This window comes from Scardinius erythrophthalmus (genome assembly GCF_964197995.2).
Source record: "Scardinius erythrophthalmus genome assembly, chromosome: 12".
In the NCBI taxonomy this organism is placed as follows: Eukaryota; Metazoa; Chordata; class Actinopteri; order Cypriniformes; family Leuciscidae; genus Scardinius; species Scardinius erythrophthalmus.
The window spans coordinates 8,093,643-8,109,399 of NC_138232.1; the positions used below are offsets into that span (position 1 = coordinate 8,093,643).

At 38.8% G+C, this 15,757-nt stretch overlaps 1 protein-coding gene across 3 annotated transcripts in view; it reads left to right on the plus strand.

The window, feature by feature from the left end:
- The first annotated feature begins 10,934 nt into the window (after positions 1–10,934).
- Positions 10,935–15,757, plus strand: part of ca16b (carbonic anhydrase XVI b) — a 91,784-nt gene continuing 86,961 nt past the window's right edge. For all 3 annotated transcript variants that reach the window (XR_014031280.1, XM_081381639.1, XM_081381640.1), the window contains exon 1: positions 10,935–11,567. Coding sequence is in view for 2 of the 3 variants with exons in the window: in XM_081381639.1 (XP_081237765.1) it covers positions 11,480–11,567 (88 nt within the window). In the remaining variant the exon portion in view is untranslated. The remainder of the gene's footprint in view (positions 11,568–15,757) is intronic.

Genomic DNA, 15,757 nt, shown 5'->3' on the forward strand with positions numbered 1-15,757 from the left:
CCATTCACTGGAATTCAAGCCCATGACCTTGGAATTGCTAGAGCTACTGGATGACAAATGCCTTTTTTAATGTAAAAAAGTAATACCATGCCAACACAGCTTCAATTCACAAGACATCTTTCTTGGCCCTCATACTTTCTTCTTTGGGTTAACCTCTCTCTATATCATATCACGACTAAGTCTGGGAGTCAGTACCTTCTAAATGTTTAACTCACATTGCCTAGGGCTATTGGCACATTGAAGCAGAAATGTAAAACAGTCTTGGAACAGCAGTGGCACAGCAGATTTTTGCTGAAATTCAAATTCCCTAATCCCAAAATGGCCTAATTAAGGGCTATGGCTTGTGAAAGCAGAGGAAAAGCTCCTATTCTTATCTCCTACTTATTTTGACAAGCCTCCTCAGGTTAGTGTCTCGGAATGTGGATGCTGTTCTGATAAGTAGATTTTCCTGCGGATTGAATGCACTGGTGTGATGATGTAATATGTTAAATTGCATATATATGCAAATGGAGCATTTTCCGTTTAAGCTGATGTGTGTGCATATCTCAGACCAGAAGAAATGCATATTTTGGCCGTGATACCTTAGGCTTCACAAATAGGCTGCGTTATTATGCAGCCGTCCAGAAGCTATAGACATTTTCATCCGCAACCGCGCTCTTTATGAAGTTCACAAATAATGTATGACAAACCGTGGTGACAAAGCATCCAATTTGCATAAATATCCCTCTCGGAGTTGAGGCAGACTGATTGCCAAGATACATTCAGATAAGTCCTTAATAAGGGTTTCACGTCTGTTTTTGATTAGTATCAGCACTAAGGGAAAGGCAAGATAATAATTCATGGAAAGAAAAAAAAAACAAGCCGCCCCCCTTTGGTTTCGGAATCATTCGAACATCATTAAGAATTTTCTAACATGCCTTTCTGTTACGTTGACTTGAGCCTTTCCCAATTGTATAATGACCTTAGTGTTGAATCGCTGTGCTGATCCTCATCGAATGCTCATCTTCAAAAGGTTCTCTCTGTCTTTTTAAAGCTTTTTCATATTTTAATTGCAGGCCACATTGATGTCAAGGTGAATAGGCAATCACTTCTTCTTTTTATGGCCAAGCTCTTTTTTCTTTCTTTCTCGAAGCCATTTCTGCGCGTGGTTTTCTTTGCGCCATGCCGCAAAGAAAAGTGGCTACGAGAAGTTTTCATCAGTAAATGCCATTATATAAAATGCATGATGCGATGAAGTATCATTGGATTCAAGTGGGCCCTTGATTTTTTTTAGCACTTCCTTTTTGACCCGAGTATTTAAACTTTTATGAATGCCACCAAATCCAGTCATGCACTTTCTATATCCTTTTATATGTTTTTCACACTCTGTGCCATAAACTATGTGCGCAGGACCCCTTTGGGAAGAATTATTTGGCGTACATAACAGTGAGTTATGACTATGTCTGAGATTTACAATGTGCAGGGTTGCACTGATTCAATGAATTTCACATACTGTATAGTTGTTGCCTGAATAAATGCTACAGTACATAATTGATGCACTCCACCATATATTATGCAGCAACTGTCAACATGTGAAATCAACTGAAAAAAATTATAAAGAGTTGCTATATATAAAGGACGGGGGGGTGAGTGTGTGAGAGAGAGCCGAGAATTGAAAGAGAAAATGATTTCTTCCTATTTTTGCAGGGGTCACCAGAGAGTGCTCCAGAGATACAGGCAGATGGCTCACACCCTACACGCTCAAAACACTGTGACAATCCCCAACAGCTCCTCTGAGAGAAGGGTAATTAAATACCGAATTTAATCAGATTCTTCAAATTAAAGTCCAGCTGGGCAGTTCTCCCAAACTCCCCTGCTGTTCCCTGTCCCGTAGCCGTTTTTGTGACTGTCTTAGGAGAAAACCAGAGACTCACAAAAACACATGGGCTTTGAGCACTGGTGAGAAAACCTTGGAGTGATAATTATTGATAATGTATTCAACTCACAGCTCTGACAGGGTGATGGAGAACCATTGGCCCATGAGAGCTTTCTCAGATCTTGACCGCACAACAAAGATGACAAAATTAATTCATTCTCATGTGAAATTTTATGTTTTTCTGGATAAAAAAAAAATAATAAAAAAAAAAAAAATACGAGATAACACTTTAGAATAAGGCTTCACTAATGAACTACATTAGTTAAATTGAACTAAGAATGAACAATAAATCTACAACATTTATTTATTTAATAACATTTACTAATACAGACAATTTTTTACCGTTAGTTTATGTAAGTTAATACTTGAAGTAATGTTAAAGTCCCTATATGCTTTTTTGAATATTACCTTTCATGCAGTAATATAATATAGTGTAATATAGCTGTTTGGGAAGTTTTAAGATCAAAGTGCACAACAAATAAAGTAATTGTCTTCTAAAAGAAAGAATCAATTCTGAACTGCTGAAACGAGTCGTAACTCGTAAACAATTCCAGTCTCACTTCCTGTTACATACTTTGTAACAAGTTTGCATAATGCCAACCTATGGTCTTAATTGGCTGCCTGTGAATGATTGACCGCCAAACTTAGTTGTAGCTGAGGCCTGGAAGAGTTTGGTTCGTGTGGTCGACATGTCGAGAAGACGCTGTTTTTTGCCCTGCGAATCCACTTCACGTGCACTTTAAAAGGACGAGGACTCACGCTCGAATTGATACGGTAAAACCAAAGGCATTGTTCATATCACTGTGTATCAAGCCCAGAGGAAGCCTTCAGAGCTGAAATTCAGTTATGGTAATGGGCGTTTCAGTTCCATCACGTGCTGTAAGCGGTAGACCAATCACAACAGACTGGGCCGTCTGACCAATCAGAGCAGAGTAAGCTCTCGGTAAGGAGGGTTTTAGAGAGACTGAATCTTCGAATAAATCGGTTTGAGACTGATGTGCAATGTATATTATGAGAAAATTAAAGTGTTTTTATTTTTTTTACCTTTGATGCATGTTAACCTATTTTAGGAGACCTCCAAAACAAAATTAGGAAAGGTTCAAGTAGCATAATAGGGGAGCTTTAACAAATCTAACACATCTTATTGTAAAGTGGTAAAGTGAATAAAGAAGTCTTCATCTAATACTCAAATGTAGAGCTACACTATTTAAGGCAACCTTTAAATGTGTTTCCTGTGGTAACATACAAATAAACACTTTTTTTTAGTCAAAAATAATAAACATAGACTTCCGGTTTGTGCGATGACGGAGTAGGTCGCAAACTGGGAGAGCTCTGTTGAAATCCTATCCAAATTCGATTATTACACATTTATTTAACTCAGTTAACTTGAGCAAGCTGCGTGGAAGTGCACTAAATATGGGGAAACCGACCAAAAAGCTAAATCAACCTACGGAGGGCACGCCTGAGGAGAACCAAAGTTTGGGTACCCAGGCTAACCAAAATGAACAGCATGCTGCTAGCAACGCGCCGCTAACCTTGGCAGATATGGAGAAACTTCTCAACTCGATGGAAGACCGCATTATTGCCAAACTATCTGTCCAACTTTCTGCTGACCGAGCAACGATTGACAGACATGACCAGACCATCCAGCAGATGGAAACTTCGCTAAATGATATGGAGGCCAGGCTACTAACCCTCGAATCAACCTGTAAGACCCTGTCTAGAGAAAACGAGGCCCTTAAACTTAAGACGGATGATCTTGAAAACAGGTCGAGGCGCAACAATATCCGTATTACTGGCCTACCTGAAAAAGTTGAAGGTTCACACCCAACTGCTTTCATGGAGGTATTTCTGGAAGAAACCTTTGGCGCAGAGGCTTTTCCTTCACCTCCTTCCATCGACAGGGCACACAGAGTAGCCATCTCACGTAGAAAACAAGATGACCCTCCGCGTCCATTCATTGCACGGATCCACCGTTATCAAGACAAGGAGCGCATCCTGAAATTGGCCAGAGAGGCAGGGTCCCTCTCTTTTCGCGGGTCCGAGATACACATCTACCCCGACTACAGCGCGGAGGTTTCCAAGAAAAGAGCAGCGTACTACACAGTGAAGTCTCAGTTGAGAAACGCCGGATTCGGATATCGGATGTTCTTTCCAGCCAAACTTCAAGTCACGGATAAAAACGGGCAGAAACTACTTTTTCTCTCTCCTGAAGAAGTTTCAGCCTTTCTTCAAAACAACCGCCAAAGTATTCCTCTCACTCCCTCTACTTCATGAGTCATTGATTTTGACGGCGTTAAAACTACTCTAAAGTCGGAGGCAGCCATCCTGGTGAGCTTTGTGTTTCATTGCTCCGCGATGTTTAAGTCTGTTGACTGCCGTGTAGCCTCCGGTTGGACAGTGTTGCAAACTTTATAAGCTCTGTTAGCTTAACGTTACTCTTGGTGTTGTTTTTTTTTTTTTTCTTTTTTTCTTCTTTTTTTCTCTCTCTCTCTCTCTTTCATATAACAATACAGCAGTTGCCTTTATGGTTTGTGTTTTACTTTATTATTATTATTTATTTAATTTGGTTAATAATTATTTTTATTATTATCGGTGTTATTATGATTATTATTATTATTTCTTTTTCAAACGTGCATATCTGCTTTTTGCTTATACTTTTATCATTAGTTGAATACACGGTCTAATTTGAAAAACACCTCATTTACAATACTGCTTTAAGTTCAGTTTCTTATGGAAACTCACTTCCGTGAGTCTTCTGGTATTAAAATCACATTGTCGCCCACCAAGATAGAAGCGCTTCCCTTTACACACAGTATAATTTACATACACCCTTGCATGCACATACACCTTCGCACGTACGTACACACATACACAATCATAAGCCCATAGAGCACTGGCAGATGGAAATGAGTAAACCCTTCTTTGCATTCTAGAATTCCCTCTGCTGTAGCTGCTCTGACTACACTTCACACATTTACACATGCTACATACAGCATGACTATTAATGTACAATTGTTTAATTTGTTTTTACCTGAAACACAGTGCCTTTGCTTGCACAGTTACACGTTAAAAGCTGTAATAATGTGATTGTTTTGTTCCTTTGTAAAACAGAGTTCAAGTGTCAGATTGATGTTCTCTAAGCTGACAGCTCTGAGTTTTGTTAGAAATCCCTGTCCCTTTCCAGATATTTCTGTTCAATTTGCCCCTTTTTCCCCCTTTTTTTTTTCTTTTTTTTTTTTTCTCTTTTTTTTCTTCTTTTTTTTTTTTTTTTCTCTTCCCTATCCCCGCCCATGCCGCCACTCACTATTCACATCCCCATTATCTTCTAAATTATGACATCTAAAACCATTTGTAATCAAAGTCGGCCCATTCACTTTGTCTCTCTTAATACCAAGGGTATGAATACCTGGGTGAAAAGACAAAAAATAACATCTTATCTACAACAATTAAATTCGGACATAGCCTTTTTGCAGGAAACCCATCTTAAGAATGACCATGTCAACTATCTTAAAAAAGGCTGGGTTGGTCAAGTGTTCCACTCGCGGTTCAATGCTAAGGCCAGAGGGACAGCAATTCTCGTACATAAGGACATTCCCTTTCAAGCTGAGGAAGTGATTTCTGATCAAAATGGGAGATTTGTCATTGTAGCAGGCAGATTGTTCACCAGTCTTGTCATTTTGATCAATGTCTATGCTCCTAACTATGATGATTACAACTTTTTTAACAAACTGTTCTCTGCCATTCCCGGTGATAACAATTATAAGTTGATAATAGGCGGTGACTTTAATTGTGTACTCAGCACTGTGTTAGACAGATCATCTAACAAGCCCCAACCCCTCACCAAATCTGCAAAAGTTGTCAATGAGTTCATAGCTCACAATGGTGTTTCAGACATTTGGCGATTCAAATTTAATAATAAAAAAATATTCTCCTTTTTCTCGAATGTCCATCACACTTACACTCGCATCGACTATTTTCTCCTAGACAATAGACTGCTGGGACATGTTAGCTCTTGCACGTATCATAGTATTACTATCTCGGATCACGGTGCGGTCTCATTTTACATAGCTCTACCCAACTGCTATAGACCCTCTCGCAATTGGAGGCTTAATCCCCTCCTCATTGCTGATGAACAATTTGTAAATCACGTCTCTTCTCAAATTAACTTTTTTATTGAAACGAACACCTCGCCAGAAGTTTCCCACTCAACCTTTTGGGAGACTCTCAAGGCCTATCTTCGGGGGCAAATAATTGAATACTCCTCTAGGACAAAAAAAGCAAGAGACTCAAAACTCAAGGACATTTCGTGAGCCATTGCAGAGATTGATAACCACTATTCCTCTTCTCCATCTCCAACGCTTTTCAAAGAGAGACTGCGATTACAGACAGAATACGACTTATTCTCCACAGATAAGGCCATTTATTTACTCAATAAAGCACAATCTAGAGTTTACGATTCAGGTGATAAGGCTGGCAAGCTACTTGCCCAACAAGCTCGCCAAGCCCAATCATCTCGCCTTATACCTAAGATTTATAATCAAACAGGGGAGATTGTGACAGACTATTTGGAAATTAATGATACCTTTAAACAATACTACAGTAAATTATACAGCTCTGAATGTGATGGTAACTTTCCACAGCTCAACCTCTTCTTTGATAACCTTCAATTCCCTTCTATTCCAGTTGAACAAAATTCATTACTGGGAGATGCGATCTCTAAGTCAGAGATTCTAAAAGCTATCAATTCCTTGAAAGGCAACAAGACTCCTGGTCCAGATGGGTATTCTTCCGAATTTTATAAAAAATTTGCACCTACGTTATGCCCGCTGCTCCAAGCTATGTTTAATGAATCCCTGTCATCCGGTCAGCTCCCACCAACCTTACGACAAGCCGCGGTTACGCTTCTACCAAAAGGTGGTAGGGATCCACTTCACTGCTCCTCCTACCGCCCAATCTCCCTGCTGAATGTGGATTATAAAATTTTATCCAAGGTTCTGGCGGCTAGATTGGAGACCGTTATCCCACAAATTATTGCAGCAGACCAAACAGGCTTTATCCTAAATAGGCACTCTAGTTCAAATTTTAGAAAACTTTTCAATATTGTTTATTCCCCTTCATCCTGCTCCCCGGAAATGGTTATATCTCTTGACGCTGAAAAAGCGTTCGACCGAGTTGAATGGCAATATTTGTTTGCAACCTTAAAAAAATTCGGATTTGGAGATACCTTCATCTCCTGGATAAAACTCCTCTACTCTCATCCTACAGCCACAGTAATTACTAATGGACAGCAATCAGAGTATTTCTCTCTTGGCAGAGGCACACGTCAAGGCTGCAGTCTGTCTCCACTGCTTTTCGCTATCGCCATTGAACCGCTAGCCATTGCCCTTAGACAATCAGAGAATTTCCAGGGCATAGAGCGTTGGGGCCTCACACACAAATTATCCCTATATGCAGACGACATTCTTTTATATGTCTTAAACCCACTAAGTTCTGTTCCCTCCATTCTCAATATCCTAAAACAATTCGGAAGCCTCTCTGGTTATAAAATCAATTTTGAAAAAAGCGAGATGTTTCCTCTCAATCAAGCAGCCACTTCAATCTCTGCATCTCATTTCCCATTTAGAATTGTCAACAAGGGCTTTAAATATCTTGGGGTAGAGATTACTCCTGCTTTTTTGTCCCTCTTCACTAAGAATTTTAATATTTTGTTTGAAAAATGTAAAAAAGACATGGCTAGATGGATGAATCTTCCGCTGTCCCTAGCAGGCCGAGTTAATCTTATCAAAATGGTTGTGTTACCAAAATTTCTTTACTTCTTCCAAAATATCCCCATCCTGATAAAAAAATCGTTTTTCAGCTCATTAGAGAGTAGTATATCTTCCTTTATCTGGAACGGTAAACCACCCAGAATCAAAAGAAGCTCCCTCCAAAGACCTAAAAAGCTAGCTGGCCTAGCTCTGCCTAATTTTATTTACTATTATTGGGCATGTAATATAAAGACAATGTTACACTGGATGGGAAGAGGGGGCTCCAGTGGGAGTGAGGCCTGGATGCAAATGGAGTTTGCCTCTAGTTCATTTGATCTAGGTTCCATACTTTGTGCCCCTTCTCCCCCCCCTCGAAGCCAATTCTGCGCTAACCCAGTGGTCTATCACTCTATTAGAATTTGGTCTCAATTCAGAAGACATTTTAAGTTGCAGACAATGTCGGTGCATTCTCCCATAAAGAATAATTATAATTTTCCACCTTCCCTCTCAGACTCTACCTTTGGAACTTGGTCCTCGAAGGGTATTAAGTCTATTTCCAATCTTTATGTAGATGGCAAGTTTGGATCATTTGCCCAACTCTCTCAATTATTCGATTTACCCATGTCTCACTTCTTTAGATTTCTCCAAATTAAACACTTTGTCCAGAAAAGTATAACCTCCTTTCCAGATTTTCCAGCGAGCAATATAGTTGACTATATCCTTTCACTATCCCCATCACACAAAGGTTTAATCTCAAATCTCTATAATAGTATAGGCAATGTCTCCCCGCATTCTTTGCAGGAGGTCAGGAGACTTTGGGAGGATGATCTTGGGGAGGAATTTACAGATGATCATTGGAAGGCTGTACTTGATTCAGTTTATAAATCTTCTCCGTGCGCCAGACATAATGTGATACAACTTAAAATAGTTCTAAGAGCACACTTGACCAAGACGAGGCTGGTGAAAATCTTCCCTGATATAGACCCCACTTGCCCTCGCTGTAAAGGCCAACCAGCGGATTATATACACATGTTCTGGTCCTGCCCCAAACTTTATACATTCTGGGCCAACATCTTTAGCGCTTACTCTAGGATACTTCAAAAAAACATTACCCCCAACCCAGTATGTGCCCTATTTGGATTTATCTCTGAAAATTGCCCCCAAACATGCCCCATTACAGCATTCACTTCTCTGATTGCCAGACGTCTCATTCTGCTCTCCTGGAAGGAGCAAACACCCCCCAGCTTCACTAGATGGGTTAAGGATGTAATGCATTTCCTAAAGCTGGAGAAGATCAGGTATACCCTTAAAGGCTCCGTGCAAACATTCAGGAAGGTTTGGAGCCCCTTCTTAGAATACTATGAGAGCTTACAAACACCCTTAAATACGGATGAATAAGAAGTTATCTTCAGAGTGAAGCGGCAACATGTCCCCTCCCCCCCCCCTTTTTTTTTTTTTTTTTTTTTTTTTTTTTTTTTTTTTTTCTTTCTTTCCTTTTTTTTTTTTTTTTTTTTTTCTTTCTGTTATTACTATTTATTTATTACGTATTTGACTGGACTTATTTAGATATTTTATTTGTATTATTATTATTCTATTCCCCTCCTATTTTTTCCACTCATTCCTTACTGTACTGGAAAGGTTATTATGTATTGTATATGCTCCTGCAATCCTTAGTTGGATCAGCACTTCAAAGGACAATCATTCTTGGGGAGATCTGGATTTATAGGGACAAACTGGGATGGTTGGGATGGTTGGGTGGGTTGGGGTGGGGGGTATCTTTATAGGAATTAATATTTGTATAACACAGCAACATTTGGTTGTATACATTTGGTCCAATATGTGTTGTATAAAATGTTACATGGTCTAATAGAAAATCAATAAAAATTGTTAAATGAAAAATAATAAACATTAGGCTATACCAGTGAAAGAAAGGTCAGCTCGAGTAAAAATATCTGTGTAAGGTAACAACTGCACAGTGATTTACAAAAGATGATACATACAGTCTCCTAATAAGTGACACTGTCGTAAAAGGGGAGTCACCAGCACCATGGATAATGCATGACAGCTTGGCAAACTTTCAGCACCTTGGAGAGCGACCGCGTCTGAGGCCGGACTGTGGAGCAGGGATAGAAGCTATGGCTTTTCTGACAGGATAACTGAATATAGCTGCACAGTGTTTTAACTGAACTGTCGTCAAGTGGGACATTTGAGGACTGGTGAAATCTGAGAAGCACAGAATATGCCGTGTAAACCCCCTGTCTACATTGCAGGGCAATTTTGACTCTCCCGTCTCCCAGTGAAGAGTGTATGGCTGAATGACAGTGCAATGTCTGTTGAGTTCTGCTGACGGTGACATAATATAAAACGATGTCCCGAAATTCTTTGGTTCACGAAATTAGATGGAAATAAATATAGTTGATATGATATGTCAGTATACAAATAAAGAGCTGTCCCAACAGTACAGAAGCGTACAATTAAGCAATATCTCACAGTGCTTTTGCACTGAAATGGTATGGCGACCGTGGTTAACAACACACAGACTGAAAGCCGGTCTGGAACAGTAGATATGAGTGGAGTGGAGCGACAAAAATTTCCCACTTAAAGGATACTGCAATCACTTCTCCAGCTCCAGTCTGGAATTTTCATTTCCAAAATTACTAACCAGAGAATGTGAAATTCTTAAACCCTTATAATTTCTTATAGATCTATATTCATACTGCTTTCGTACCTTTTTGTACCATTTTAAACAAATAAGTTGGTTGAATGACTAAAAATATGAAGTGCTGTAACTAGCAATAGAATAATGAACAATGGTAAACAAATATATATCTTATCATGAATTTTGAGTAAAGACATTTATCAAGACGTTTTTAGTTACTCAATTTGACCTGGAAAAACAAGCCTTTTCATAAAAAGATCAAAATATTTGTGTGTGTGTGTGTGTGTGTGTGTGTGTGTGTGTGTGTGTGTGTGTGTGTGTGTGTGTGTGTATATAAATTAATCAAATCTTTTGATATTTTTATTTATATATATTAATAAAATATAAATATAATTGATATTGATTATGCTTCTTTTTTTTACATTAAGCCCCACAAAAAAAAAATCTAAATTACTTAATTTTCATTATAGAAAAGTTTTTTTTATTTTTTATTTTTTTTTATCATTAATCCAGACAAAAAAAAAAAAAAACCGTCACGTCATCGACCCTACTAAATATGCATGCTTGGAACGCCGCTTTGACCAATCAGATTACAGGACCGGAACTAACTGTTTTAGAAAGACACACTGAGAAGAACAGTCTTGTGCTTCAGCTTCCAGTAACCAATCCTCGTCTTTCTTCGGCAGTCGTACAGAACCTCAGCCTTCGGCGCTAGGATCCAGAGGGCAGGGCTTTGATTTCTCAACTAATTCCCCTGGCCAAACACGAAACGCTCTTATGCACAACTTCCTGGATAGAGAAGCGGACCGCGCTGAATGTGATTGAAGCAAGCGAGTGACTTTGTAGATGCGAGCGCGCGCGAGAGAGAGCCGCTGTACAGCAAAGGAACCGAACGAGCACGAGCCACTGAAAGTGCCTCCGGTTGGGATTAACTTGAGAATGTAAAGAGAATGTAAAGGACGCCACAGAGAGCAGAAGTGTGCGCGGATTGTGGGCTGTCCGAAATGTCCCACGAAACAGGCACAAGATCTGTCGCCGGTCATTAAAATCGCCTTGGTCACTCTTAATTATTTTGGTTAGTCAAGTTAGTGTGTTTCCTTCCTTGACGCTCAATTTGATCCGCCATTCCGTGTTGCTCTAATTGCGCATTTGGACATGTGGAGACTGCGAGGATCGTGTCGTTTAGGGATGTTGTGTTTGACTTTATCAGCGCTTCTCATCCAACCCATCAGCTGTCATCCCGGTAAGAGAGGCCTTTGTGGTTAATATTTTATTATCGGATCGGTGATTGTGGGAGATTTCTCTGCAAAAAGTTCTGTTCAATGGGCAGGTGCATTCGTGTCGATCAGCGTCGGAGATCATAAGGCATTAAGAAGAGTGATTATGTATGTGTAGGGCAAATATGTGCATTGCAAAGCAAAATGATCATAACTGTTGCTGCTATAATTCACTGTTTTTAAACATATTATTGAAGGTCAGTTTAGTGCTTTGTTACAAAAGTAAAGGCTTTAGTAAGAGCTCGCCTGGTCTCACGGACTTGATTGTTACCAAGGTGATGTCATCCAGGCTATGATGAATGGTATCCAGAAACTCATAGAATTGACTTCTATCAATATAATTTTTTATTTCCTTTTTTATTTTATTTTTAATTTATGCAATTTGTTTGCATTCTTTTTTATTTTATTTAACAATTTAATTTAATTTATTCCATTTATTTAGATTCGTTTAATTAATTGAATCTGAAATTATATTTTATTTCTGGCTTTTTATATCAGGCTGAAAGATTAGCGTTCAGTAATTCGCGTGCATGTCTTGTATTCTTGTGCATATGAAATTAATCTGAATTTTAGAAAAGTGCCTTTTTTGTGTGAAGTTTTTAAGAAGTTCATCCAGTTTCTGAACAGATGGATCTTTGTTTTCTATCCATTCCATCACCTGCAAATTCTCTCATTTTATATTTAGTAGCACTTAGATTTAACTTGTTTGCTGCCTTAAATTAAGTCTTCCATTTTAGTCAGTTGAGTATATATATATATATATATATATATATATATATATATATATATATATATATATATATATATATATAGCATAGAAGGCTAAGTTGGTTTTTAGCTGCCAGTCTGACCATGTGAAAAATACCAGCCAATAGACCATCTTGACCAGATGGGAAGACCAGCTAGTGTAAATCTGATTCAGTTACCAAGTTGTATCAACTGGTTTTCCTAGCAGGGGTGCGTTTCCCGAAAGCATCGTTGGCCAACTATGGTCGCAAGTTCCGTCGTTACCAATGGAGTTCAATGGACATTGCGATGAACTTGCGACCATAGTTGGCCAACGATGCTTGGGTGCGTTTCCCGAAAGCATCGTTAGCCAACTATGGTCCCAAGTTCAACGATTTGGTGTTCGAACGAACATTCGCAAACAGCATCGCAAACTTGGTTGGAACGTCAGCTCTCGAGCTGTGGTTAGAAGCATAGTTTGTAGTTTACATGAGATGTAGACTGAATAAATCCTTAACTTGAGCAAAATAAGCAAGCTGACATTCAGTACAACCCGTATTATTTATTTAGAATACATACAAATGTAATTTACATCTTTTAGTTTGTCAAGAGATTTAAAGCAACGTTTTTGAAGACTGCGCATGTGCCAACGTGCTCTACTATGTAAGAACGAGCCAAATATTGAGTCTGGTAATAAAGCAAAATAACTGAGAAAAATTAGAAATGGTCTTGAATGCCATGTCTGTAAATGACAAAGATCTAGCGTAAATTCGATCTCAAACAGATTCATTAAAATAAGTTATTAGTCCACCACGTGCGAGACGTCATAAACCAACGTGGTTGAACGATACTTTGCGGCATACGGTTTCGGGAAACAGTCGTGACTAGCTACTTGATTTCTCCAACGATGCATCGTACTATGGTAGTTAAGCAGCGAGCTATATAGTTCTACGGGAAACGCACCCCAGGGCTGTAACCATCTTAGACATTTAGGGGACTATTGAATATTTAGATTAGTAGTTGACCATATTACATTTATTTGATGCCCATGAATATATTTCATATTTATCTATAATTTCATAATTGGCCTATATTTCATAATTATCTGGATATGATGTGAGAATATGATTTTAATTGCATTATCATCACATTACCATTGTACTGAATCATAATGAATCATGTCAGCTATTACAGCCAAGAGAGAAGTTATAAAGGCAATTCTTTTTGAACTTCACATGTGCCAAATTTCCCTTTTAATCTGTTGCTCTTGGACACTTTTGATATCAAAAGGCATCCCAAGCAATAAGTCTGGCTGGAATAATGGAACATAACAAATTGAACAAACAGACTTTTTCGCCACTGCCGTAACAGCACTGAAATATAGGCTTGAAAATGTGTTGATCCTTTATTACTCATAGATAATAGCCTGTGTGGGTGAGCAGATGAACGGAACATGGCGGACATCGCAATTCAGTGTTTCCTTTTCCTGTCCCAGCCCTCATTAGCTTTTGTTATACAGACACTCACTTTTGTACACTCAATGATCCTGTCCTTGTACTTCTATTAGCGGTATCATATTTCTATAGAAGCTGAGATGGTCTCTATGTAGGGCAATGGTTAAATTGCAAGTTTAGATAACCTCTAATGGTAACAGCCTTTTACATCAGCTTGCGTAATGTTTTATGAGAAGTTACATTTGACATCAAAATCAGAACAGATGTTTTATTCTTATTGAAGACAGGCTGGCCACTGGGCACTTCTGACCCAAGGCCGTTCCCCATTGTCTTCTCCCAAGCTTCTCAAGAAATGAAAGGGCACTTCATTATTTGTTTCAGGAAGGGTTGGGATTTCCGATTATATAATTATTTTTGTTTTTGAATTCCATTTGAATTATATATTGTTTGTGTGGCTCTGATTTTGCTTGCATTGTGGAGACCAAATATATATAACAGCTTAAAACATTCTATATAATGTCTTGATGAAAATGTAAAAATGCAGAATATCATTGAAGGTCCCCACTCCCAGTCCCCACAAACACTGCTGGGTAGTAGTAACTGATTTTATGTAATCTGGAATAGGTTATCAGGTTCCAAAAATTGTGTACTTGTAATTGTATTAAAATATGTTGTATAATGCTTAATTGTATAATGCATAATTCTTTATTTATCTTTTAAGTTTTCCATTCTTAAAAAGCCTATGCTTAAAGCTTACATACAGGGTTTGGACAATGAAACTGAAACACTGGCCAATATAGTGTTGGAGGTTTCACGCCTATATATGTGCGACCTCTTGGCCGATCTTCATTGATTTTACATTCCATCAGTATAGACCAGAGTGTGAAGGTTGAATTAGCAGAGCAATAGCACAGCTGCACATAAAATATTGAAATCCACACAGCATAATGGGTGAAATATCAGAGCTCAAAAGAGGACAAATTGTTGGTGCACGTCTCACTGGCTCATCTGTAACCAAGACAGCAAGTCTCTGTGGTGTACCGAGAGCTATGGGCAATGTTGGCATGAACCTCATCCAACAGGGGTAACTGTTGATGCAAGAGAAAGCTGTCTGTCCAGGTACTAACCCAGGTTGTATCTAAAAAACATAAAACCACAGCTGCCCAGCTGCAGAATTGAACGCACTCTTCGACTCTCCTGTTTCCACCAAAACTGTTCATCGAGAGCACAAGAGTCAATCTTCGTGGTCGGGCTACTTAAGCAAAACCTTTGGTCACTTGTGCCAATGCCAGATTTTTCAATGGTACCAACAGTGCAAATCTTGGTCTGTGGACAATGTGAAACATGTACTGTTCTCTGATTAGTCCAACTTCACTGTCTTTCCCACATCCATTGGACGTTCCTGTGTGGAGAAGCCCTAAAGAGGCTTAACACCCGGCTGTTTGGCACTTTGGGATATTTTGGAGCAGCAAATCAGAAAATGTTTCCCTCCACCAGCATCACATAGTGACCTGGCCACTGTTCTTCAAGAAGAATGGATCAAAATCCCTCTGGCCACTGTGAAGAACTTGTATCTGTCATTCCCAAGATGAATTGATGCTGTATTGGCCCCAAAAGAAGGCCCTACACCAGACTAATAAATTATTGTGGTCTGAAACTAGGTTTCATTCTCCAACCCCTGTATGTTTGGAAATTCTTTTAGATTTGTGGAATTGTACACACAGACCAGCCACTATAGTCAAGTAGCTGTAATTACATTGAAAATGGAGATGATTTGACCAATGCATTTACAGAAATTTCAAATAGAGATCACGATTCTGAATAGACAACTAAACAAAATAACATGTTATTTACTAGAGGTTCTGACAAAATGTTAATTGCTGCAGTCTATCTGAAATGTTTGATAAATTTGAATAAATGTTTTAACAGTCATGTGTCGCCACCTACTGGCGTAACAATGTAATCGATACTATCGT